The sequence below is a fragment of the Diceros bicornis genome, chromosome 23 (assembly GCF_020826845.1).
Source record: "Diceros bicornis minor isolate mBicDic1 chromosome 23, mDicBic1.mat.cur, whole genome shotgun sequence".
Taxonomy (NCBI): domain Eukaryota; kingdom Metazoa; phylum Chordata; class Mammalia; order Perissodactyla; family Rhinocerotidae; genus Diceros; species Diceros bicornis.
In genome coordinates, this window is record NC_080762.1 from 43,473,372 (window position 1) to 43,501,090 (window position 27,719).

The 27,719-nt window shown below is 40.6% G+C and overlaps 1 protein-coding gene across 1 annotated transcript; it reads left to right on the top strand.

Moving 5' to 3' along the window:
- The first annotated feature begins 1,130 nt into the window (after window positions 1-1,130).
- Window positions 1,131-27,719, top strand: UBE2J1 (ubiquitin conjugating enzyme E2 J1). Its single transcript, XM_058566642.1, has 8 exons — window positions 1,131-1,571; window positions 9,689-9,762; window positions 10,691-10,822; window positions 13,372-13,456; window positions 13,746-13,851; window positions 15,875-16,004; window positions 18,827-18,946; window positions 24,158-27,719. The coding sequence occupies exons 1-8, from the start codon at window positions 1,541-1,543 to the stop codon at window positions 24,434-24,436; spliced, it is 957 nt and encodes a 318-aa protein (XP_058422625.1). The 5' UTR covers window positions 1,131-1,540; the 3' UTR covers window positions 24,437-27,719.

A 27,719-nucleotide genomic window follows, 5' to 3' on the forward strand; every position in this document is an offset into this window, starting at 1 on the left:
GGAAAAATAATTTTCCCTCTACCCGTCTGAGTTCTTGGCTGAGACCCCCTGTAATAAAAGACAGATAAACAAGAGGAACACACACAGAAGTTTATTAACATGTATACCTCAGGTACAGATGGGAGATACCCAGGGAAACTAAGTACCCCCCCCTACCCCCCCAAGCCACCACCTTAAATACCATCTTCAGCTAAAGACAAAAGAAAGATGTTGGGAAGAGGAGATATGAGAGGTTAGCAGGAAAAGCACAGTAAACGAGGGTAAGGTTTTGCAGATTTAAGTCTCAGCCTTCTCCATTGATAAGCTTCTCTTGTGATTTAGAGTCAACCCTCTCTTCCAGGTACAGCGAGGGAGACACCCTCACAAATGGAGACTTCCTTTGTAAATATCAATTTCCCTTAAAAAGGGTAACTTCTACTCTGTTTTCAGAGCTTCCCTGTGCCTGCTGTTTCTCAAAATAATCAGCTCAAAATAATTCTTATACCAAAGACACATATTTTGGGGTGGCATATTCTGCTACCCTTCAAAAACTAATCAAATAGTTCTCTATCTTTATATAACAAAATATAACTTGACCAAGTTGATTAACCCTCTTCATCCCACCTGGAATTCCTTCCTTCTCTCTTCATCCTCCCCGCTGTCCCAATCCCTCCCTTTTTTTTAACTAAATCCTTGCTCCTCCTTTAAGCCTTCGGAACCCATAGTCCTCTCTCTTTCTCTGGATCCCACTTGTTTGACAATGAATTAAGAAGTATGTCTTTTGAGGTTAAACTTTCCTTTTTGTATGCTTTCCCCCAAATTCAATGTAATTCCCTTACTTTTATTTGACAAGTTTTTTTTTTTAAATCTCCCACAATGCTTAAAAGTGTCTTGCACCTAATCACATCATCTGAAAAAAAAAATTGTTATAAAGATCCGACTCAGTTCCCTTATCATTGGATTTTCCCTTCCCCACTTAACTGTTTCCACCCCAAACAGCTACCGGATCTAAAACCAAGCAGTCCACAGACGCCGCGGTGCTGCGGCCGGCTGGCAGCCTGAGCCCAGGCCCGTCTGAACTCCCGGGGACCCCGACGGGCCCGGCGGACGGTCGGCCCCCGGGGGGCCGCGGCGAGAGGAAGACGAGGGCGCCGCCCGCCCTTGCAGATCCCGGGGCGGGCTTGGCGCTGCCAGCGGCAGCCTCCGGTCGCCGCCCGCCCGCCACGAAGCGACTGCCACGTCAGGGCAACCTCACAAACCCGGGCGAGGGCGGGTGACGCGGCCGGGCGGGCGGCTCGGCGGCCAGACCAGGAGGCCGAGCTCCAGCCCGGGCGCCCGCTGCAGCTACGCCCCGGCCGGCGCCGGCGCCCGCCCGGCCCTCAGGGAGGCGGGGGAGCAGCGAGGAGGCGGCGCCGCCGCGAAGCGCGCCTCGCCGGCACCCTCTCCACCCCGTCCGCGGAGCAGTCGGGCCGGGCTGGGCGCGCCGGCGGAGCTCCTGGGTCAGGCACCGTCGGCCCGAGCCGCGCGGAGAGCCGGGCAGCGGCGGCGCGGGGAGGCGGCCATGGAGACCCGCTACAACCTGAAGAGTCCGGGTGAGCGGGGCTGGAGGCGGCGGGCGGCGCGGCCGGGTGGGCCGGGAGGCCGAGTGAGCCAGGACGCTGCGGTGCCCTTGCGTCCGCCGCCCCTCGCGGCTCCATTCCGGGTGTCGCGCTCTACGCGAGACCGCCGCCTGCCGGGGTGGTGCAGGCCGCAGGGCAGGGCGGCCGAGCGGGCACCGGCCGCCAATCCTGGGGACTGGGCAGCCGCCTGCGGCACCCGGGCTCTGCCTTTCCTCCTCGTCGTCGCGTAGGCCTGGGTCATAAACTCATCCCTGAGAACAGGTGGACAGGTGGTGGCCAGGGGTGGTAGTTCATTGCCGCGCCTGCACCCTGAACACCGTCGTTATCCCCTCTCCGTCGCTGCCACCAGACTTTGATTAGCTGTTTGGGTCACTCGCATTTGAGGATTTGGCTATTTAAGTATGTATTTGCAGCATTTGGGGCGAATAGAATTACAGCCATAATAGAATTACAGCCATAAAGGAAATATTCTGAACTAAACCAGTTAACCGAAGAGCCAAGAACACTAGTTAGTTGAGCCATGCACTTTAGAGCTAACCATGATTTTTGCCACGCTGAGTAATATGATTTGTATCCGTATTCAGTCATAGAGACTTCTTTTCCTGTGTTTAATACCCCTGCTTCATTCACGGAAGCAGCCCAAACCATCCTAGCCTCAGATTCTTTTCTGGTGCGTTATAAAGATGCAAGAAAAATAACCAGCTCTCTCATATTAAGGCAGGCTTGAAATGAATCGCTGGGTTCTGTAAATGGTATCAATTCCACCTGTATCTTGATAAATTTGTCAGGAGGGAGAAGATCCACAGTTCAGCTCTAAATGATAATCCTAGGATATTAGTGATGGTTTGACCAAATCTTGTGCCGCTTCTTTTTTCCTTCAGAAAAAGCAGCTTCTCAGTAGGAATCAGCAAGATTATCATCCTTTTGGAAAGAGTTGACATTGTGAATGTTTGACTTTTTTAATAGGTAAGAGTATGCAAAGACTCCAGAAAAGCCTGAGGATATTGATTGAGCTTTGTTAACTTGAGTGCTGTCCGGCTGAGAAATGTTCTTAGGTGACCAAGTGTGTAGAATGAGTCATAACATTTGGGGCCTGTAGACTCCTTTAAAAATCTGGTGAAGGCTGTGAGCTCTCCAAGAAATACATTTATACAGATCAATTTCAGTGGGTTCATGATCTACCCCCAAGCCCACCTCTTAAGAAGGCCAGGGAAAAAAATAAAAGGAAGATAAAGAGAAAGAGGGAAAGAAAAGCTTAATTTTAAAGTTAGTGGTAGAATGATTAAATTATTTAGATTGTGGTAGATTTGTTTTTTGTGTTTTTTTTGCTGAGGACGATTTGCCCTGAGCTAACATCTGTTGCCAATCTTGCTCTTTTTGTATGTGAGCTGCTGCCACAGCATGGCCACTGACAAAGGGGTGGTGTAGGTCTGTGCCTGGGAACCAGCCTGGGCCCTTGAAGTGGAGTGTGGCGTACTTAACCACTAGGCCACTGGGGCTTGCCCAGATTATGGTAGATTTAACTACAAATATGTGGGTAAAAATGTATAGTGACTGCTTGGTCACATGGTACCAAGTTCCTTAGGTCAGCTGAGGTACTTAGTGGAATATGCAAAGAATTAATGCAAACATGAGTAATAGTGCAATTTGGAATGGAGAACTGGTGAGTCTTACGAGATTGTTGTCAGAGGACATTGCTCAATTTTGATGGGTTATCGTACCTGAGATTATGATAAGTGTTTAAAATTCAGTGGAATTTTGTACATTTCAAAAGTATGTGACTTACTGTTAGCTGGCTGAGCTTTGGATGACATGCTTCTGGCTGTGTAATAAATTGCTTCCTTTTTTTTTGGTTTCATTTCCTCAAAGGTGGTGTTGCTGTTCCAAAAAAGAGATAAGTTTTTTAAATCTTTTTTTGTTATTATGTGGATCATTTGGAGTTCATGGAGAAGGTGAATTGGATGACATGTGGGACTTAATGAAAATGGGAGGGGGCCGGCCCCATGGCATAGCAGTTAAGTGCACGCGCTCCACTGCTGGCTGCCTGGGTTCGGATCCCGGGCGCGCACCAATGCACTGCTTATTAGGCCATGCTGTGGTGGCGTCCCATGTAAAGTAGAGGAAGATGGGCACAGATGTTAGCCCAGGGCCAGTCTTCCTCAGCAAAAAGAGGAGGATTGGCATGGATGTTAGCTCAGGGCTGATCTTCCTCACGCAAAAAAAAAAAAAGAACAGAGAATGGGAGGAGGCATAGTGAAAATGCGTCCTTGCTTTGTTTTATTCTCAGTCTTGTGATATTTTTAGAGTAATGCATATGTGAAAGGAAGTGATTAGAAATACTGCACAATGTTAGAGATATCTTTTTCTATCTGATGTGGAATTGTCTTAGAGGTATGGATAGAACAATTAAGTTAAGACAATACAGATAACTGGTTAAGGGCCAATGTGCTAGCATGTTGATAATAAATTTCTTCATTTATAGGTGGGGAAACTTATTTCCTTATGATTTTTCTGGAATGGACTTGTGGTTGTGGGCAGAGCTCTGTGTGGGGCCACCTCATAACCCTCTGACTAGCCTAACAGTAGCTGCCTCTGGGTCAAGCTCCCTGATCCTTTTTTTTTGGGTCTGCTCTGGCCAAGGTAGTAGGGTCTCATAGTACAAAGCAGGGAGACCTACTTGTACAGAAGCTTCTGTGGCAGCTGTCCTCAGGGGGCCTATGGGCGTGGTCAGCAGGTGATTGGTGGATAAGGGACTGGTGCGAAGGCACCCACTACCTCCAGCAGAAACCTAGGAGTTATCCTGTCCATGCCCTTGGTGTCAGCTGCACCTTCTGCCAGTCATTCTCAAGCTTTAATGTCCAATTCAGACCCTTCTGGGCTGTAGAGACACAGAACTTACTGGTGATTTACCATCTTCACCCAGATTTCCCACAGACCGAAAAAAATCTCTACAAGGTGTAAAAACAAGCTCATCGGTTTTCTCTACTCCCCTAAACCTGCACCTCAACCTAATATTCCTTACCCCAGGGATTGACAACAACTAGGCACCTATGGGAGTCATCTTTGATCTCTTGGTCTACTCCTCTACTCCATCTCCTACCCTGAAACACACACACACACAACACACACACACACACTCTCAGACATTTGCACGTGGGCACCAGTACACACAGACACACATCTATCTAATCAGTCACTATTGTCACCAGATCAAGTAAAACAGAACAAAAACTGATTAGGTCACTTCTCAAACTGAAAAAATTTCAGTAGCCTCCTGATAGCTGTGGATAAAGTTCCAAGTAAACTGTTTAGCGTGGCCCACAGGGCTGCTCATGATTCAATCTTTGCCCTCCTCACCAGCCTCATCTCCTACCACTCCTATGCTCCTTTGCATTTTCAGCACCTATTCATTTTGCCCGAATGACCCTCCGGATGGAGCAGCTCTTCTCATTTGTATGCCTTGGTCCCTTTTGGAACCTCTGCTTTAATCCATCTGAAATTCCTATTAATTCTTCACACTTAAGGTTCAGCCTTGTCCAGCTACCCTAGGCAGACGAAGGTGGTCCCTAAATTTGTACATACTTGGTCACTGCTTGTGTTGTGATTGTTTTTATGTCTTTGTCTCTTATTATGAACTTTTTGAAGACAAGACGCAGGTCTTGATCATTCTTTTCTTTTTAATTGAGATATAGTTGACATATAATGTTATATTAGTTTCAAGTGTTGGTCATTCTTCTATCTCCATCACTCAGACTTTATTTATTTATTTTTTTTTGCAGGGGAAGATTTGCCCTAAGCTAACATCTGTTGCCAATCATCTTCCTTTTTCTCTCCCCCACCCCCACCCCACCCCCGCCCCCGCCTGGGCAAGGCCCCAGTACATAGTTGTATATTCTAGTTGTCAGTTCTTCTGGTTCTTCTCTGAGCCACTGCCACAGCATGGCTACTCACAAACGAGTGCTGTGGTTCCACGCCCAGGAATTGACCCTGGACCGCCAAAGTGGAGCACGCCGAGCTTTAACCGCTAGGCCATCAGAGCTGGCTCCAGATATTCTTTAAATGTTTCTTGAATGGACACTGTTGCAGGGTCTTACTGGGTAAAAACATTAGTCCTTAAACATTTGCTTAAGTGCCTTCACTATGGGAGCAGGAAGGGGCAGTTGGGGAACATGACGTTGGGTTCACATCCTCAATACGCCTGCCTCCTGCATTTTACCCATGCTTTGGAGATTGATGATATCAAGATACTTGCTTTCCAAGAGAAATAGATGCATGAGAGACAGTGACCTGTAAAAGATTCCTTTAGCTGGAGCTTTGTGTCCAAACCCCAATGTAAGCCCAGTGAGCTACCCTGGGCATGTGAAGAATGCTAATGCCTAGGCCCATGGAGCCTATAGCTTGGATCCAGAGTGATCGTGTGGCCTCTATAGAAAGGGAAAACAAAAGCAGGCATGTAGATACTCCTTGCTCCCCTTCCCTTCCCTGGCACATCTTATCTCACCATGGTAGGAGAGTTCCATTGAATAACCTCGCAAAGAGATAAGAGAGGAGCTGATTGGAAAAAGTTTTCTCTCTAACCATGAGATGCAAGAGATGGAGTATCAGGAGTGGCAGACTGTGCTCTTGCCTGAGTTGCCAGGCAGTACTTTGAAACTCGACTGTTCCGTAGCAGTGATATTTCTCCTTGGGAGCCAGAGAGCCATGCCATGAGGCCAGCTTGTAAGCTCAAGGCCTGGTTTTGAACCAGGGAGCATCATTGAGAGGGCCTTATATCCCAGCCCATTTCTGACCTTAATAACTTGTGACCTGGGGAAGAGGGAGGGGTGAAAAGGAAAGGAGGATTATGTGAAGAAATTATTGACTCCCATTTGACAGATGTAAACATTGAGGCAGAATAAGATTAAGTGACTTGTTCAAGGATTTAGAACTACTGAATGTCAGAGCCAGAATGCAGCTCTAATTCAGAGTCCACATTCTTTTTTTTTTTTTTTTTTGGCGGAGGAAGACCGGCTCTGAGCTAACATCTATTGCCAATCTTCCTCCTTTTTCTCCCCAAATCCCCAGTAGATAGTTGTGTGTTATAGTTGCACATCCTTCTAGTTGCTGTATGTGGGACGCGGCCTCAGCATGGCCTGACAAGCAGTGCCTTGGTGCACACCAGGGATCCGAACCTGGGCCGCCAGTAGTGGAGCGCACGCACCTAACCGCTAAGCCACGGGGCCGGCCCCCAGAGTCCACATTCTTTTTCACTAAGGCATTCATAATATGTGTTATTTCAGGAAAAAAGAGATTATGAAAACAGTAGACTAATCTCACCTTCTGTTTGCCTACGCGCTTTAGTTCTCACATGGTATGTGCCTGTGTGGCCTATGAACTAATAAAATCAACATGTTTGGTTGTTGAGCCAATGATTGTTCCTTTAAATACATTCTTATAGCAGTTCTGACCCTTTCCTACGTCTCTTGTGATATCCAGGTACTATTGGGTGTTTATTTTCTTCTTTCCTATTGAGCTGAGCTGAGTGGGAAAGAGGGAGAGAAAATGTGGTAAGGATATGGAATGACATAAAATCTGACCTCTTCAGCTTAATTACTGTTCAGCCAGCTGATGAGGAAAGAAGAAAAAACAGTCACCTTGGCATCTTTGCTGACAGCAGCCAAACTAGTGAACTTCATACCAGCTTCCAGGGGTTTACCTATATCTAATAATATTAATTTGAAAGAATGATATTTTTATGTGGCTTTAAACCAGGGGTTTTCAATCCTTGTTCCATGGGCCCCTTAAATAGAATAGGTAAGGGGGGAAATAGCCTGAAGGCCCTTCCAGGCTGGTCTCTTCAACCAAAACAGCTCTGTTATCTGTTTTAACATATTGACGTTCTCATTAAGCTTTTCTTTGAAGGAAGGATTTTATCTTATTGTCAAATAAGTTTGAAAAACATTGCCTTTAATCAGATCCTTCTGATTAGAGAATTTGTTCTGAAAGAGATTTGTTGGGGGAAGGTAGTAAAATTCAATTCAACTGATATTTGAGTGCTTACTTTGTGTTAAGCCCTGGGGAGACTGCAGTGAAGTTGATTGTTTAGCAGGAAAGACAGGCATTAAGTAACTACAAGTGATATAAACCTTATAAAAGATAAAATATAGAGTGTTATGAGAACTTATGGCAAGGGGACTCAACCTGGTCTCTAGGGCAGTGGCTTGCAAACCTGACTGGTCATTAGAATAACTTGGAGAGCATTTCTGGTTGCCACTCTCCTCCCAGGACTCCTCAGGGATTCAGATGAGACTCTCTAGTCACTCCTCGGGATGGACAAGGGACGGTGTCAGGGAGACCTCCTGGAGGAAGTTACTTAAAGGTCTAGTGGGAGCCAGTCTAGATGATGAGGTGGAGGTGGGGTGAGAGCAGCATTGCAAGCTGAGGAACGTGACGCACACTGTGTTAGAAACATGTACATATTGAGACACTCTCCCCACAAGTTCTAGACACTAGGCTTTATTCAATTCTTTGACCCCCATCCCAAGACTATAAGTTCCTTGATGACCAAAACTATGTTTTATTTTGGTTGTAGCTATAGCATCTAGTATGAGCTCAATAAATTTTTGACGATCAGATGAGCAAAGTCTCTGCCTACAGGGGCCTAGTTCAGAGTAGGAGATGGAAAAGAATATTAATAATGATGGATTAAGATAGTGACTTAACTTTTTCTCAGCTTAAGAACCCTTGTTTAAATGAAATTTATGCAAAGGTCCTGATACATACTGAACCGCTTGGTTTATGTGTTAACCTCTCTCCCCATAACATTCCAGGCTATGCCTCCACACATTTTACTTTATTGTTTCCTCTGCCTATTCATATCCACCTGCGAAATTCCTACTGTCTTTCTCTAAGATGTCAGTACTTGGCCCCTTCTCTCTTCTGTCTGGTCTCAGCTTAGGTGAGTATTGAACCACATCAGTTGGTTTTCAAGCAGAGTTTCAGCAGCCTTGGGCTACCTGTCTTTTCTCTGGCTTTGCTATCCTATACCAGTATTCTGACGTTTTTTAGGACCTAAAGCTTGAGATGAGAGGGGCTGGGATCAAAGGAGTGAGCTTTGAGAGCCAGTAGGGAAGGAGAGAGGGTACAGATACAGACTGCACATTGTGATAGGCTGCTAACAGGCATTTATCATGGAAATAAAAGGGTGTTGGTACTCTATAATGGTATCAATGTGCTTGCCGCTATGACTTTTTTATCCCCCTTCAGTAATGCTCAGCTGTTTGGGTATAGACACCAAATGAGAAGATGATTGGATTGGGTCAGCTAGAATTGAATTTTATTAGGGGAGTGTGAAGGGGAACTCCTGAGAGCCAAGAGTATGGATAAAGAGGGAAGTGAATATACGTATAGGTGGGGTAAAGAAAGTTGTGGTGTCAGTGGATTGAAGGTTTTAATTAAGCTGAAGAATCATTTCAAAAAGGAATGCAATTAGGGCTACGGAGATTCAGTGACCTCTGGGGTCAGTCTCCTTAAATTAATGCAAGATGGTGGAAAGTCCCAAGCGGTTGAGGATGTGGAGTGGTTTATTGTCTGTGAGCATGAGTTCCAGAGGGCACATTTTTCATATAGACATTTGAACAAGGTAGAGTTGGACTGCCTGTGTTGGAATCCCAGCTCTGGCATATACTGGCTGTGTGACCTTGGACAATTATGTAATCTCCCCATGTCTCAGTTTCTTTGCCTGGAAAATGGGGTAAACATAGTACCTATGTCATAGTGTTGTTTTGAGGATTATATGAGTTAATGTTGGAGTGCTACCACATAGGAAGTATATATAAGCACTTATTAAATAAAAATAGTGTCTTTATGAGACTTTCCTGTATATTTAAATTAATATATAACTCTTCTAATGCCTAGCTTCCATTTCCTTCCCCTCCCCCTCCAATTATTACTATTATCCCATAATTAAACCTTTACCATATACTCAGTTGAACTAGTCCTCTACAGATTTTTTTGTTGAAGTAGGAACTTTTCCATTAGGTTTGTAAATCTGTGCTAATCACTTGGAAAAGTATATTTTAAATGTCTCTATCTTGTGAATTTTATTTTAGCTGTTAAACGTTTAATGAAAGAAGCGGCAGAATTGAAAGATCCAACAGATCATTACCATGCACAACCTTTAGAGGTTAGTTTCTATCTCCATCTTCTACGTATGGATTTTAATACTTTAATATTTTAAACAAATTGCTTAAAATTGTTTTTTCATTGCTTTGAGTCATAATAGATGTGTTTGATGTGGTTTATTGATATGTTTTACTCCCTATATTTCCTGAGTATTTCATTAACCATTCAGAATCAGATATATTAGAAGAAGCAGATTACTGGTCTCTGTAAAATGTGTCTCAGATGCTAAATTGGTTTTAGGTGATGAGTATGAGGGAGGGAGGGGAAGTGGAAAGAACCCCAGATTCTTTACATTTTGGAAGACCTAGGCCTTTGTAGCTAGTCTGGGCTTTTTGTGCAAACATGTCTACCTCTCTTCAGTCTTCTCATCTGTATTTAAATGTGCTCAATCTGGTTTCCATGATAATAGAATAAAATATAATAATGTATGTGTAAGAATTTTGCAAGCTGTAAACTGTAAAGTACTTGGTAATTGTAAGATAATGTTGATAGCATATATATTAATAATAATGACCACTTATAAATAAGCTCTTAGGTATCCGTGAGGGATAATTTTTAAAAGTTTGTTAAAATAATCCAAATGTATAGTAATTATTTGATTATCTGATAATCATTACTAATTAGTATTCAAGGGTTAGTTTCCATCTTAATTATGTTTATAATATTATTTATGAATACATTACAATGCTCAGACATTTTTAAATGCATTTGTTTAAAAAAGATTTTAGCTCTTATGGGACGTGAAAGCTAGATTAAGTAGCTTTTATTCATAACTTTTATACTTGAGACATTTTGTGCGTTAGAAGCTGTTCTAGCAATAATGTAAAACATTAATTTTTCTCACCCAGGAATATTTCTAATACTCATTGATAAAAACAATCAAACTTTTTAATGTTATTGATTCCTTGCTGGTTATTATTTTTGTTCAGGATAACCTTTTTGAATGGCACTTCACAGTTAGAGGACCCCCAGATTCTGATTTTGATGGAGGAGTTTATCATGGACGAATAGTACTGCCACCAGAGTATCCCATGAAACCACCAAGCATTATTCTCCTAACGGTAAGAACTGGCTTTTTGGTACGATTGTGGTTTAACTCTTCATGGTGGCTGCAAAGTATAGCCAGCATATTCATTTTCATTAAGAAATAAAGAGGAGCACTATTATAATTTTGCCTTTGGGGACCAGGCCTGGGAACTACAATTTTTTTCCCCCGAAAGTAATTCCTAGGAATTATTGATGCTAATGAATGCATAATTGCCATAGCATGGTTGTTAGGATTCAATGAATTCATGTATGCAGAGTGCTAGGCACCGTGTCTGGCACATGGTAAGTACTGGCAAAGGGCAGTTAACGTTGCTGTGCCTCTTAATCACATCCTCTCCTTCACCTTCTCACCTTTCGTACATTCTGTTCTTCAGTTTCTTCATTTTTACGTGTAACCCTTAGAATAAGAGCTGACATAGAGTCCTCAATAAATGTTAGCTATGTTATTACTGTTTATATCTCAGGATTTCCATCTTCACATATTTTCTCTCCATGTGAAAGAAAACTATTGATCTGATTTTCTCTTATCTTTCCTGGGACTTTGTTCCATCAGGGAATTCCTCCCGTAATTGTTAAGCTTTCCTTCCCTCATTGCCTTTAATTTTCAAGTGCGTTTAATTATCTCCTGTTCCTGAAAAAAGCAAACACAAAACACGAAAACATTTCTGTATCTCTGCTGCCACTGGAAGCCGTTGTCCTGTGTTCTCTTTGATAACCTTCAAGGCCTCTGTCCACTGGTTGAGCCTGGTACCGTCTGGTTCCACATACAGCACCCTGTTGAAACTTGTGCTTACTACACAACCTCAGAGACCAGTTTGAGAAATCCTACTGCTTGTTCCCAGTCTTCATCGTGTTCCATGACACACATGGGGTAGCAAATGGTGAAACAAAAGGTGTTCATCAATAAATAGCAAATTAGTGCTGTCTTTACCTATATTTGGTGTAGTGGAAAGAGCATTAGTTTTAGAGCTGATAGATGTGGATTCTGACCCGTGTTCTTTCCATTATACCATGGGTAGGTTACATAATCTCTTTAAAATTCAGTTTTCTCATCTGTCAAAAGGATTGTGTGTGGTAAATACAGTCACACTATGAAGTTCCTGGCATATAGAAGCTGCTTAACAAATATTAGGTGATGTTTGAGAATTGTTAATATTGGCATAGGGCTGGAGCAGGGTCCTAGAGGGGCCCTACTGTGTTATGAGTCACTTTTCAGTTGATAGATCATGGGGAGAACCAAGTGGTCTAGGGGGAGGGGCTGCTGCATGGGGAAGCTGGTGGCGGGTATTTGGGGCAGAACTGTTCACTGACACGTACAGAAATATCTCAGTAGTTAACCAATGGTATGGTTACATTTAGCACACTGGCTGAGAATCAGGCCTGCCCTTCTGATTTTCAATATTTGCTCATTCTGGTTCACTTCCTCTCTTTTCACAAGTCTTCTCCAACGTTCATTCAGCAAATATTTGTTAAACACTCGTCATGCACTCTATGCATCAGAGAATAAGTCAAATTCTCTGCCCACGTGGAGCTTATGTTCTAACTTCATGTCTCTTCCTCCGCTAAATAAGGGTATTCTCCAAGTTCAGACTTCAGCTGTTTTCTCTTATTTCTATGAAATGGCTTCAACGATCACTTCTCTGAAGTCAGGTACCGAAAACGTATGTCTTCTTCTGACATCAGCATGTCTGTATTCCTACCTGCATGCTGGACATCATCAATAGCTCTTCTACCAAGACAACAGATCCATGTCCAAAACTGAAATCATTATCTTTGATCTTCCTCTTCTATGTTCCTGTCTTATGAAATTGAACATCCTTCTGAAAATCGCTCTCCTCTCAGAGCCTTCCTCATCAATATCTAGTTAGGTGGCACTAAGTCCTGAGGTTTTATCCTAGCATCTGCAGGTTCTTCTCTTGCGGATCCTTCATAGAGCCTGGCACTGTACTAGGCACAGAGGGGGACATCAGGACATCTTTATATATTAATTCTTTAGATTTCAGTTGTGCAACTCAGTTTCAGAAAGTTACTACGACTTCTAAAAACAGCTTTTATTATTCATTTAGAATCCAACAAATATTTATGGAGTGTCTATAAAAGGAGAAAAATCTGTGTCCCTTAGAGAGTACATTCTTTTTTTTTTTTTTTTTTGTGAGGAAGATCAGCCCTGAGTTAACATCCATGCCAGTCCCCCTCTTTTTGCTGAGGAAGACCAGCCCTGAGCTAACATCTATTGCCAATCCTCCTCCTTTTTTTTTTTTTTCCCTTTTTCTCCCCAAAGCCCCAGTAGATAGTTGTATGTTATAGTTGCACATCCTGGTAGTTGCTGTATGTGGGACGCGGCCTCAGCATGGCCGGACAAGCTGTGCGTCGGTGTGCGCCCGGGATCCGAACCCGGGCCACCAGAAGCAGAGTGCGCGCACTTAACCGCTAAGCCACAGGGCCGGCCCCGAGAGTACATTCTTTTAAAATTCTTTGTATGTAAAATATATTTATACTTTTAAAGTATAAAACATTAAACACACACATATATAATTTTTAAAATGCCTTATTTATTCCTAAGGCTAATGGACGATTTGAAGTAGGCAAGAAAATCTGTTTGAGCATCTCAGGACATCATCCTGAAACTTGGCAGCCTTCGTGGAGTAGTGAGTATCAATTTAAAGTGAATATAAATTTTATTCAACTTTAGTCAATTCATAATTATATATTATAATACACTCTTGAGATTGAAGCTGTTTTGGATAAATAATTTAATATTATTGAATAAATGATAAAGTTGCTTTTCCTTATCTAGATTTTCACCATCATTTTAATACAACTCTCCTACCTGTACCTCTTCAGTGAAAGCCTTTGAGGATTTTTTTTCCCTCTTTCCAGCGTAAAGTCAGTTCCATTTACAAAGCAAGTTAAATTGATGCTTACTTTTTGTTTCAGTAAGAACAGCATTATTAGCCATCATTGGGTTTATGCCAACCAAAGGCGAGGGAGCCATAGGTTCTCTAGATTACACACCTGAGGAAAGAAGAGCGCTTGCCAAAAAGTAAGTTTTGTGTTTTATTCTTTGTTAAGATCCGAATACTATTCTGGATAATGGCTGTTAGGAGACAGGCTCTGTCTCTTACTTTGTGAGTTACCTTGGCTACAGGGTCTAGTCTTAGTTTTGCTATTTTAGAAATTCAGTTGTATCAGTTTATCCAGGGGTGACCAGAGTCTAAAGAACTGGTTTCATGCTATCTCGTTTTAGAAAGAAGTAGATAATAACAACTACAGTGGGAGACATCTTCTAGAACAGAGTACTGGTCATTTGTCTTCACTTGGGCGGTGTTACAGATGGAAAAGAACCAGAGCAATTATTTATATGTAGCTTTCCACAAGATTAAAAACTCCTTGAGGGCAGGGAGGGAGTTCACGTTACCCATTTTGGCATCTGGCTCGTAGCAAGTGCTCAATAAATGATATGAAATAAAGCAAAGTTTTTCTTTATCAAGGTGTGGTTTCCCGGTGTTATTGCCGTCTCAGTTTTTCCAGGTGCATTCTGTCTATATAACCCAGATTAGTCATTAGATTCAGAGTATCCTCTCCTTTGGGTAGTGCTGAGACTAGTTCTTGATTTTGGTCATTTTCCTCTTCTGAACTCTGCTGTCTACCACCCTTCAGACATATTATGTTAATTAAATTATGGTATATCTTACCCTACACAAATATATTTATTCTAGGTTCTTAGTCTACAATAGAGGCTTTTTGAAAACATGATTTTGTATTCAACTGTGGTAGCATACTATCCTTGGGAATAAACTAATATATTCAAAATAAACATTCTCCTTTAAGTTTCATCTGACTTCTCAGTTAAAAGTGGACACATTTGAAGGCAAATAATTTGGATACAACTGATTCTCAAGAGGATATGCACAGCAATGCTGCTTCTGGTGAAACAAAAAATTTTCATCAGTAAATACTAAATTAATACTTCTTTTACGTATATTTTGTTTACAGGAAATTAATAATTTAAATAGCATGTTCTTCAAGACCTAAGGCTTTTATTATGTTGAACTAGAGGTGTAATAAAACAATTTTTTAAAAGGAAGTTCATCAATGTAACAATATTTTTTTTACATATTTATTTACAGTCATACAAATCCTGAGCACTCTTGTGAGCTTTAGAGCACTTTTGGCTATATCTGGGATACACAGGAGAATATGAGAACGTAGAAAAAGAAATTGTAGGAAAGTCTAGTTAACAGATTAGCTTGAGTCTCTACTTAATATGAGTGATAAATTTCAGAATCTTTGTATTTTCCATGAGTTCTCCATCTTTGGAGGGTACTGCTATTTATTTATTTTAGAGGTAATTAACTTTATTTATTTATTTATTCCCCCAAAGCCCCAGTAGATAGTTGTATGTCATAGCTGCACATCCTTGTAGTTGCTGTACGTGGGACGCGGCCTCAGCATGGCCGGAGAAGCGGTGCGTTGGTGCGCGCCCGGGATCCGAACCCGGGCCGCCAGCAGCGGAGCGCGCGCACTTAACTGCTAAGGCACGGGGCCGGCCCGGTACTGCTATTTAGATGAACAGGATTTGTGAGGTTTTTTTCCTGAAAATATCTGTAAATTCTGTTTTTAATTGGCTTCTTTACCGTTTTGTGTATGTTTCTGCTAAAGATAATTCAAGCTTTATAATGGACTTTTTTCACAGGCTTAACATAGGCTTGTTAGTGTGATTTTGAAGACAGTGAAATTAGACAGTTTATATGTTTTGTTGTTGTATAAATCTAAAGCTAATTTTTCTTTAGATAGTATATTGGGAAAAATGGAATCTAAGCCTTGGATTTTATTTTTAATTTTAGATTTTTTTAAATTGAGATATAATTGACATGGATTTCTTTTTACACCAACTTGTGTATTTGTCTCAGAACTATAATTATTGCCATAATTGTCTAATTTACATGTAGATGAATGTGATACGGAATTATCCAGTGTTCTTTTAATCATTCAGTATTTAACTATCGTGGATTAACATTCAAGTATTTGATTTATACCCATCAAAAAAATTTATTTCCTACCAGATCACAAGATTTCTGTTGTGAGGGATGTGGTTCTGCCATGAAGGATGTCCTGTTGCCTTTAAAATCTGGAAGTGATTCAAGCCAGGCTGACCAAGAAGCCAAGGAACTGGCTAGACAAATCAGTTTTAAGGTACTCTAATTCGTAAATAAATTCTAATTATGTAGCTCTTTTGTTTACTTTCAAATTCTGGATAGAAAGTAAAGCAATATAGTTCTATTTCAATAAAGTTTTTAGAAATAATTTTTTTTATTACAAAACTAATAATAGACATTCATAAAGGCAGTATAGCATAGTAGTTAAAAATGTAGGCTCTGGTATACATGCCAGGGTTCACATCCCAGCTTTGCTGCTTATTGGTAGTAGGACATCAAACATGTTACCTAACCACTTTGTGCCTTTTTCTCAACTGTAAATAATAATGGTGCGGTCATGTGTCACTTAACAATGGGGATACATTCTGAGAAACGTGTCATTAGGTGATTTCGTCATCATGCAAACATCGTAGAGAATACTGAAGGGGAACAAAATTTGCCATCCCAAAATGTGTCTCTTTAACGTGAAGATTATTTTAGGCTGATTATTATTATTATTATTTGCTGAGGAAAGAAAAAATTTGCCCTGAGCTAACAGCTGTTGCCAATCTTCCTTTTTTTTTTTTTTTTTTTTGCTTGAGGAAGTTTAGCCCTGACCTAACATTTGTGCCAGTCTTCCTCTATTTTGTATGTGGGTTGCCGCGACAACATGGCTGATGAGTAGTGTAGGTCTGCACCTGGGATCCGAACCCACGAACCCAGGTCGCTGAAGCAGAGCACGCCGAACTTAACCAGTATGCCATGGGGCTGGCCCCTAGGCTGATGATGACGTTGATGATGATGATGATGATGATGATTTTATTTTTTTTTGTGAGGAAGATTAGCCCCGAGCTAACATCTGTTGCCAATCCTCCTCTTTTTGCTGAGGAAGATTGGCCCTGGGCTAACATCCATGCCCATCTACCTCTACTTTATATGTGGGACGCCTGCCACAGCATGGCGTGATGAGCAGTGCGTAGGTCTGCGCCTGGGATCTGAACCCATGAACCCTGGCCTACCAAAGCAGAGTGTGTGAACTTAACCGCTATGTCACCAGGCTGGCCCCTAGCTGATTATTATTATTATTATTATTTTTTTATTTATTTGTTTGTTTATTTTTTCCCCCAAAGCCCCAGTAGATAGTTGTATGTCATAGCTGCACATCCTTCTAGTTGCCGTATGTGGGACGTGGCCTCAGCATGGCCGGAGAAGCGGTGCGTCGGTGCGCGCCAGGGATCCGAACCCGGGACGCCAGCAGCGGAGTGCGCGCACTTAACCGCTGAGCCACGGGGCTGGCCCCCTAGCTGATTATTTTTAAGAAACAAAAGACTCAGAAAGTTTTTCTTGTTACCTCCCTCTTAACTGCCTAAAAGAATTCAGATAAAAAAACCTGTCTCAGGAAGGGAGCTGTTACCTTAGCATCACATAAAACAGAGTGGTAGACAATGAGAAACCTAGTGCTTTCGCCTGTTTGTTGGGCTCTCCTCTGTGTTCTTGCACTTGTGTGTGGCCAGACAAACACTTGTTTTCCAAATGTTTGCTCCTTTTTCCCTACCTGTGAGTTGCCTTCCTTCCCTTGGAAGTCCCTGACTATCCCCACCCTCAGCATCTTCTTTTGTCTTTAGCTGAGGATATATTTAAGGTGAGGGCTTTGGCCATTTTGGCAAGTTACTCTGTTTTCCTGGGTTTCTTCCATGTATACGTGTTGTTAAACTTTTGTTTGTTTTTCTCCTGTTAATCTGTCTCATGTCAATTTAATTCTTAGATCAGCCAGAAGAACCTAGAAGGGTAGAGGAAAATTTCTCCCTCCCCTAGAGTATTTATATAAACCTAGATGATACAGCCTACTACACACACCTAGGCTGTATGGTACTAATCTTATGGGACCACCATCATATATGCGGTCCATTGTTGACCTAAACGTTGTTATGCGGTGCATGACTGTACTTATCTTGTAAGATTCTTTTGAAGATTGTGAGTTAATACTCACTTAAATGTATTGCATTTAGAACTGTCTCTGGTGCTTAACAAATTTTAGCTATTAATATAGAAAATATAGATAAACAATAAGAAAATAACAATCAATGCATAATCCTATCCCCAAGAAGTAACTGCTATTCATATATTGGCACATCTCCCGTGTATCCTTTTTTTCTGCTTATGTTTTGACCAAACATAATTACTTCTGGAATTTATTAGCTCCACCTGCATTAAGCAACCTGCTACCTCCTCCTCCTTCTCCACCTCTCTACATCCTGTCTGTCCTTCTAGTCCAGTTCTTAGGAGAAATTTTTCCTTGTGTTTTATTGTGGTGCCTGAGAGAGGAGGTGCTTAATGAATGTTGGTTATTCTCTTCCTTCTGAGGATTCCTATTTTATTTAAAATTGCTTCTCTGAAAATATTAGGGCCAGAAGTGTTTTATACATCAGAATTTCAGATTTTAGAAACTATCAAACATATACCATATATTAACACCTGTAGTGGGATCTGGGGCAGCACCCCATATCAAATCCATTAATGTTTCCTCAGCAAACCTGCGAATATTTACACTAATGTGGGATCAAGACTGCTAATAGCCTCACGTGTCAAAATTTGCCTGAAAATTGCAAAAGTTTAGTTTTTAGAGCTTTTTGGAATTGTGGATTGTGAACCATGGTGTTAGTTTTGTCCCTCACCAAGTGACGTCTTGAGAACAGGATTGTCTGTGCTGCTTCCTATAATACCTCTCAGAATGTTGTACACACAAGTGCTCAACGCCTAACTGATTGATAGTTTATATTAAGGTAGCAATTAAAATAAATCCAAGAGAGGGAATTTAGTAGGTTGTGGTTATTCTGTACATTTCTTGTAATACTGCTCTTGGGTGTATCTGTTTTATAGGCAGAAGTCAATTCATCTGGAAAGACTATTGCTGAGTCGGACTTAAACCACTCTTTTTCACTAAATGATTTACAAGATGATACGCCTACGACATTCCAGGGTGCTACGGCCAGTACATCGGTATGGCGCTTGTCTTTTACATTTGTGTGTATCTGTATCATTATCATTATTTGCAATAGGAGGAGGAGATCCCTAGACGAGATAGCTGAATATTTTGGTTCTCCCTAACAGTTAGATTCTAGCCTAGCTCTCCCTCTAATGAGTTATATTATCTTAAGCAAGTAATTCATACTTTCTGAGCCTTCTTTTTTGTTAAATGGGGCTGAACTAAATAATTTTTAGGTCCTATCGTCTCTCCAGAATTCTACGATTTCTCTGAAAAGTTGGTTTCAATATAGTGCTACACTCTGGCTAAAATAAAATATACATAAATTAGCCACTTTCTAAATAGGCACTGAGTCCTTGGCAGGTCTGTTAAGCTGCATTAAGGCACTGACTTGACAAAGGCCAGGAGCTAAAGATTTGCCTTAGACCTGCTCTGTCCAGTGTAGTAGCCACTAGCTGCATGTGGCTGTCTAAGTTTACATTTAAATTACTCAGAATTAAATTAAATTTAATTTAATTAATAATCAGTTCCTTAGTCGCACTGACCACATTTCAAGTGATCCATAGCCACGTGTGGCTAGTGGCTACTGTATTGGACAGCATAGATGTCGAACATAGCATCATCTCAGAAAGTTCTATTGGACAGTGGTGCCTTACAGGTAGTAAGTGTCTGGTAAATAATTTTGAATGAAAGAATAAGTGATGTTAGCTCAGGATGTTGTTAGTTGTGTCTTGATCTGTTGTCTAAGTATTGGTGGGCCTAGGTGGTCAGAGAGACTGATTAAGAAAATGCGACTGGATTGTTGCTAAATAATTAGGATTATGGGTAAAAACATTGACTTTCCTTTCCATATAAAAAAGATGAACTGTCTTCTGCGGTCTTTTTGGTAACAGATTGTTTGGTTGAGTAGCCACATTTTTTTTCGCCCTCTCCAGTTTACAGAGGATTTTAAAGGGTCAGGAAAATTGAAGTAGAAGCTGGGCAGATACAGATTTGCCCTTTACTCAGGAGTAACTTACTGTAAAGTGGGATTGAATAGTCTTGAGTGGCTCTGCCCTATTCGGAGAGCGAGATGGGCAGAGAGAAGTAGGTTGGAGAAAGCAGGGGAGAGGGTGCTCTGAAGGAAGTATTTGGAGAACTGGAGACAGGTATAAGAAAAAAGCATATACTGAGAGTTAAGTCATTTTTACATGTCTTTTTGTGAACTGCAGAGGAATATAGTGAATTCATTTTAGTCAGTATGTGTGTTAACTTTTCACCTTTAGAATTCTAATTGTTTTTTATTTCATAATTTTTTTAGAAATGGAAGCATGCTAGTACAGAGAGGAAGGGGGTAGTCTTTTTTTCACCTATAAGGACAGTCTCCTAATATTTGTGATGTATATAAATCTGTCTTTCGTCTGTTTTAAATCTATGTCAAGTCTTCCTGTTGCATATTCCATTTATACTTATTCCAGTTGTAATTTACTTTATAATTTATTAATTATTGTCTGTCTCACATCCCAGAATATAAGTTCCTTGAGGATCAGGGCTCTCTCTCTCCTGCACTGGTCCCCAGTGCTGGCATAGTGCCTTGTATACAGTCGGTGGTCAATACGTGTTTGTTGATTGAATAAATCAATTTTAGGTTTAGCACTTTTAAAAAATACTGGGAATACAGGTAAAGAAATCCAGAAGTTAAGTAAATTAGATTACACAAACAATGTTATTATTACAGTAGTATTTTCCATTTTGATTTTAAAGTACATAAAACTTAGATTTCTTTCATAGGTATAGGTAATTAATTGGTACCAGTTCTGGTTAAAACACTGACAAGCAATGAATTGTCTACAATTGCAAGTTAAGCTTTTTATTACATTCACATACAAATTATCTCAGAGCATGATTGTATAATTTTGTCACTGTGGAAGTCACTGAAACCTGGTTTTGGCTAGGGGTGGCTACTTTACGTGCAAGTGTACTATAAATTCACTGAGATGTTGTACATCACATCCCAGATAAGCTATGTTATTTTAGCCTTGAGGGGCGAGAGATTGCTTCACGTCTAGATACAGTGGACAACATCAGGCCGTCTGTTGTTGGATGCGGATGTTTTAGCTGTGTAGACATGGGGAGGATACTGGCGGTGTCGTGCTCTTCCAGTCCATCAGGTGTTTCCTCTTCTCAAGGATTGAGGTTTGAATAAGCTATTCCGCTTTGTATTGAAAGGCAAAGACAATGCTGGTTATTCTAGGTTATTAGAGAAAAATTTATATTTTTACAAGGGACTTATCTGTGATTTTTTTTTTTAACATTTAAGTTAAACTTAATTAAATACAAACGTCACATACTTTCACCTTCCCGAAAGTGGTCACTTTATCTTAATTAAGGAAACGGAAACTATTATGACTTGTGTTCATTCTATGATAAGTGTGTTTGAACAAGTTTAGGCAAACAGCAAAGATTTAGAAGTCCTACCACCAACTGACAGCATTTTGAAAATGCTAAAGCCAACTCGGTTCTCCATCTGGGAGTTCAGTATGAACTTCCGAAATTTAGTCCAATTAGTCCTTCTACTCCAGATAATTTAGGTTCCTCAGGTCCTGTCAGCTTGGGGTCATTACAGTTTTCCCTTGATGTGACTGTTTTAAATAGGAAAAATTTTAGAATTTTATAATATCACAGCAATAGATTGTAGTCAGTAATGTATCATCCAAAAGGCAGCTGAGATATAGGAACCTAATTAAAGCAGTGTATCTATAAAAATATTTCCGTTAAGTGCATGTACTAATATTTTATCTAAAGCCAACGTTTTAAGGGATTTTTGTTCTAAATATATTAATTATACTAATAAAGTTCTGAAAAGCTGTCCTAAGTAATGTCATGACTTTTTTTTAACCTAAATTTAGTGCCTCCAAAGGAATATGTTAATAGTAACAATATTAATAATAACTGATGTTTAACAAGCAATTGTGTATCCTAAGCACTTTGTATCATTATCCCATTTAATCCTCATGACTACTGAGTTGGACATTATCCTTATTGTACAGATGAGGGAGCGGAGTCTTAGGTTAAATAACTTGCTCAGGGTCACACATCTACAGAGGGGTGAAGCCAGCCTAGTGCTGATAAGGCTCCCAGTTTTGGTTGGGTGTATGGGCAGGATAGTGTTCTCCCTTCAAACTAATGGAAAAAAGTAACATGTATAAAATAAAAAGCTGAGTCAATTTCTTGTGCTAGTTTCTGGGTTGGTAGCACCATCATGTTTTTTTATTTTCCTTGAGAACCCATTTCCCTCTAAGCCTCGAGTACGTGTGCTCTCTCAGACGCTTTTCGTCATCTTGGCTGAGCGATTGAAGGAATGGGAAATTTCAGATGGAATTTGCTGTGTTGGCTGCCATAACTCAGTTCAACTCAATGACTATTTATTAAGTCCACTAATGACACCTGTGACAGTGGACGACCTCGTAAAATGCTGCAGCTTTGTGTGTCTGCTCTCTTCAATGCGCAGATTTCACTTGCAGTCCTGGAGAACAGAAGTCCAAGTTCATACAGCTCTAGTTCAGTATCAGCTCTGGCTTTTATTTTTACCTTTTCAAAGTCAGTAGTTCCTTTCTGCGTCTGTGTTGTAGGTCACTACATTTGAGCGCTTCCAAAGGATAGTTTTAAGAAATTCAGATTATTTAGGCCTTTAATGTTGAGATGAATGTCAGATTTAAAATATAATTTCTTCTGCAGGTAACTTAGATCAGCAGTTTTTTCCCTAATGTTTGTAGCTGTTGCCAGCACAAAGCCCATCATCTTGCCTTTTTAAAAAAGTATTTGAATTACATTATTCAATTATTTTTTTCTTCTCAATATTAAATTTTTTCTAATTGAAAATATTTTAGATGTTTTCTATTTACTCAATTTTTAAAGTTTTTCTTAATAAAACATACGTTCTTATTTCTTATTTGAAAGAATGTGTATTGGCACTAATATAATCAGTATAAAGTTGTTTTCAATAAAAGAATTAAAGGTCATTGGGCTACTAGGAGTAGAGTTAAGGTATCTATATAAATAAAATGGAATTCATATTTTATAGAGCCTTCTTATCTGTAAACTATGTTTAAGATTTTGAATCACTTGGTACCACGTTGTGGTTATGCTCTCACTGAGCAGGTATTGAAAGAATAGAAAGCAATCAACATCTAGGGCTTTGTGGGGCAACTAGTGTGTCAACTAGTGGAGGCTACATTGAGTCTCCCACAGCTACCTTCCGATTTTTCTCAGCACATACCCAGGGAACTCTTTTTTTTTTTTTTTGGTGAGGAAGATTAGCCCTGAGCTAACATCTGTTGCCAATCCTCCTCTTTTTGCTGAGGAAGGTTGGCCCTGGGCTAACATCGTGCCTGTCTTCCTCTACTTTATATGTGGGACACCTGCCACAGCATGGCTTGATGAGCAGTGCGTAGGTCCACGCCCGGGATCCAAACCTGCGAACCCTGGGCCACCGAAGCTGAGCACACGAACTTAACCACTGTGCCACGGGGCCGGCCCCCAGGGAACTCTTAACAACATAAAGTACCACAGTTCGTGCTTTACATGCATAAAGTAACACAGTTCAAACACACAGTAAAGGGTTCTTCTAGACTTGTGTTCAACTCATTTGACAGGAGTTGTGAGAAAGGATAAGCCTGGTTTGAAAACTACATCTAATTTTTTCAGCAGTATTGCTGTGAAGAACATACAGTTTGAAATTATTTCCAATGCTCTATGATTGTTGGTGAAAGCATGTTGATGTAGTGAGATAATATTGGAAGAAACCTGCTTCATGAAAGGCGCACAGTTGCGAGTTGCCTTTTTGGCCATTTAGAATGGCAGATTTTCAGGCAGAAAGTGAAAATCAAATTGCTTCCCTCCTTGGCTCTCTTGAAAGAAGGGAGGTGCCCAGATGCCTAGCAGATACTGTGGGAGTTGCAGCTGAGGGGGAGTAGAAAGCCCTCTATGGAAAATATGGGTAAGCGCTGTCCTGATCTTATTTGTGGCTGGTAAATTCCTCTCCACCTTGTGAGTGCTCAGAGTAAGTTGTGTTGCTGGCTTATTCAGGAGGGTGAGTTATTAGTCTCAGCATTCAGATAATTCTTAGTAGTTTTGCCCTTAGTCATATTTAGTGCTCTGAGAGTCTTTGTACTCTTGAATAGGTAACAAGTATATATACAAGTTTTCTCTGCCAATTACAAACAAAATTTCTTAAAATTTCCTAGTATGGAGTCCCAAACCCCTCGGCAGCGTCCCTTCAACAGCCTGCCCAACCTGTAGCTAAGAATACCTCCATGAGTCCTCGACAGCGCCGGGCGCAGCAGCAGAGTCAAAGAAGGTCGTCTGCTTCACCAGATGTAGGCCAGGGCCAGCAGGCAAGAGACAACCACACCCATCATGGCGGATCCGCTGTACTGATTGTCATCTTGACTTTGGCCTTGGCAGCTCTTATATTCCGACGAATATATCTGGCCAACGAGTACATTTTTGACTTTGAGTTATGATATTGTTTTGTGTCTTAAGAGCTGTGACTCAAGTGCTTCATTAAACATTCTGCATTGGGTATAATCTAAGAAGTGTTTACAAAAAGTTTATTTTGTATTTACCCTTCGTTCCTTTTTTGGTCCTTATAAATTCAGTATAAATATAACTAGACATGCAGACTGTGTCCTGCTTTGGTTAAGGGACTGGGAGTGCGAGTCCCTTGTCTCACTGTCTGACCTGCTTTACACAGAAGTAACTTACTGTTGTTTCTCATGCCTCAGCTTGCTTTTATGTAAATTTGTGATACTTTTCTGTATAACCCTTTGAAATTTTTGGATAAAAAATGGTGTTTTAATTTCCAATAAGTATTAGTCGTTACTCAATACCATTTATTGAGTACTCTGTTTCTACTTCTGTAGAATGATTAGGGATAAGAGTTGAAAAGGGAAAGAAAAACGCCTCAAATAGCTTACTTAAAATGTCGCTCATAGGAAACGTACTGGGCTTGCCCGTTCTGTGACTGACTTTGTGTCATAACATTCTTCAGTGAAAGTAACTATTTCAGTCAAACATTTGTGAGAAAATGCGATTACGTCTTTGTTATTGGTTGTTACTTGAAGAGGGAATAATGCTTTGTAACCACATTGATATGCTGTTACCCCTTCTCTCCAGTATGCACAAGATTTAAAAAGAAAGAAAACAATCCTCTATAGATCTTTGTTTTAAGGAAGAAAGGGTACAAACCAGAAAATCGCTTGATTTTCTTCCAGAAGTTAAGTGGGAAGATCTTAAGATTTGAATATTTGCTCCGCTTTGAATTGTATATCTTTTAAGATGTATTATATGCCTAGCTTTGTAATCACTATAAATTTAATTATTCCAGGAATATGCCTAATGTTGAAATATTTCATATACCATTTTAATAGAGAAGCTCAGGGCCCAAATAACAGTGATAGAAATTAGAAAAACCTTTACTTAGAATTGTCCACGTAATCAAAGCCCAAGAAATAATTTTCAGTGCAAAATCAATGTATAACTTAAGGCTAGCTAGCTCCACGGACTCTAGTAGGTAATTTTATCATCCTACTGCCCGATGAGAACAGAGAAGCACAGAAAACATTGCCTTCAGCATGTTCAGTAGCCGCATTGAGGGCACTCTTGAGCGTATTGTTAATGAGGATTTAATTTTTAAATACAGGCAGTCCCCAGCTTTCAAATAGGTTATTCTCTAAAAGTGCATTTGTAAGTTAATTTTTTTTCCAACTCAATGTCATAAATTGTGTTTAGGTTCTAGACGCGTCCACAAGTTAGTCCATAATGTATCTTGAATACTTTAGGGGATGGTATTCATAAAGTCCTTTTGTGGTTTTTAACTAACTGAAATTATAGGCAAGAAAGAAACAATTTGTAAAATTATTTTAGGGGCCGGCCCAGTGGTGCAAGCGGTTAAGTGCGCACGCTCCACTGCGGCCCGGGGTTCACCGGGTCAGATCCCCGGCGCGCACCGGTGCACTGCTTGGCAGGTCATGCTGTGGCAGCGTCCCATATCAAGTGGAGGAAGATGGGCACGGATGTTAGCCCAGGGCCTGTCTTCCTCAGCAAAAAAAAAAAAAAAAAAAAAAAAGAGGAGGATTGGCAGATGTTAGCACAGGGCTGATCTCCTCACCAAAAAAAAAATTATTTTAAAGGCAAATTTAATTTTTACTCCTGCTATGGGACTTGGATCCTATTAACCATCAGACACAATTTCTGTGTTCATCTGATAGCCAGTTTTCCTTTATGTCTGCATCTAAAGTAAGAACATTATATACAATTTATATAATACATAGTTGTCTTAAACTTTAATAAATTAGTATTTTAAAAGTTTACAGATTGTTTCTGTTATGTCTGCAGCTTGGTGAAGTCTAAAAAGCCCAAGGACTTTATGAAGACCTCGTATGTCAGGAAAATTTTAGGTTACCATTTTATAACTTTATTGCCATGAGAAAATATTTTCTGAAGTCTTGATTTGGAACACAGGATATTAGGAATACTGGGTCAGTGGTCAGTGGTCTCCTAGCGAGAGGTCACTGCCCCACCTGTGAAGACCGGGTAATGTTATCCCGAGAAGAAGGAAATCCCCATGCTCTCAACCTATGCTGAGATGAATCATGTGCTAGAACAATCTTTGCTCCATTTCCTCTCAGTCAAACTTGAGCCAGCGTCTGCACCTCTGTGATCTTATTGCCTGTTCCATGAGGTGTACCTATACTTTAAAATTGATGGAGCCAAGAAGATTTGCATTGTACAGATCGTTTCTCTCTCATTTGCATCTCTTCCCTCACCCGTCGGCTGACAGGCCACCTTCTTGTTTGTGTTGGGATTTTTTTAGCATCTGCTACGTGTATCTGCAAGTGGTACATTTTTTGCTCCTTCCCTTTCAGCTCACATATGCTACCTAAAATTCCTCAAGTTGTCAATCTGACCTCCACTGTGGAGTTAGTGAGCAAAGGTGATCTGTGGGGCCATTCGTACGCAAATGCCACCCGAAGGGCCTCTTCAGAAAACTATTATTTTTAAAGTCTCAGTTTAATCCCCTAGGCCAAAACTGGATGTTTGATAGGTAAAGGCTTAGGACTGCTCCTTCTCCCAGTCCTCGGATTTAGGGAACTCATGGCTTTTTCTTTGACCAACATAGCACATGACTACATTTCAAGGTCGTTAAAACAGCATGCTTGAAAAAATGTATGATGACTGTTTCACCTATAATTAAGCCAATGAAACCTTTCAGATTTTGTGTGTTGCGGGGCTTTTATGTAGCACTTTACATTTCATGCTGCTTGTTGTTTTATTCTACTGAAATAAATGAATTTCATCAAAATTCTCAACTAATTTTTTAAAGAGCCTTTAAAAATTGTTTATTATTTTGACAATGGAAATATAAAATTTCCTATTTCAGGAGAACAAGAAACCTTTTTGTTATTTTTGGCTATGAATAAACTTTCTGGTATCTTGAAACCTCCCGTTTGTATAGACCAGGATCAGTAAACAAGCAGACTTCACTCATTTGGACTTATTTGAGCAGAAACCTAGGCTGAAGTACTGAAAAGCCTAAATTGTTTTATTGCTTGCAAGTAAGTGTATGAAAAGTGAATGCATTTAGTGAACCTGACTTTTATAATGTATACATTAACGTGGGTACCAGTAAAGCCTTTGTGGGAGGCTGTACATTGCTCAAAAGCTGTTTGGAATGCCTCTTTGACAAGCTGCCTCCAGAACTAGTTTGAGCTGCTCAATAAAACCAGTGACTTTATTCATACCTTG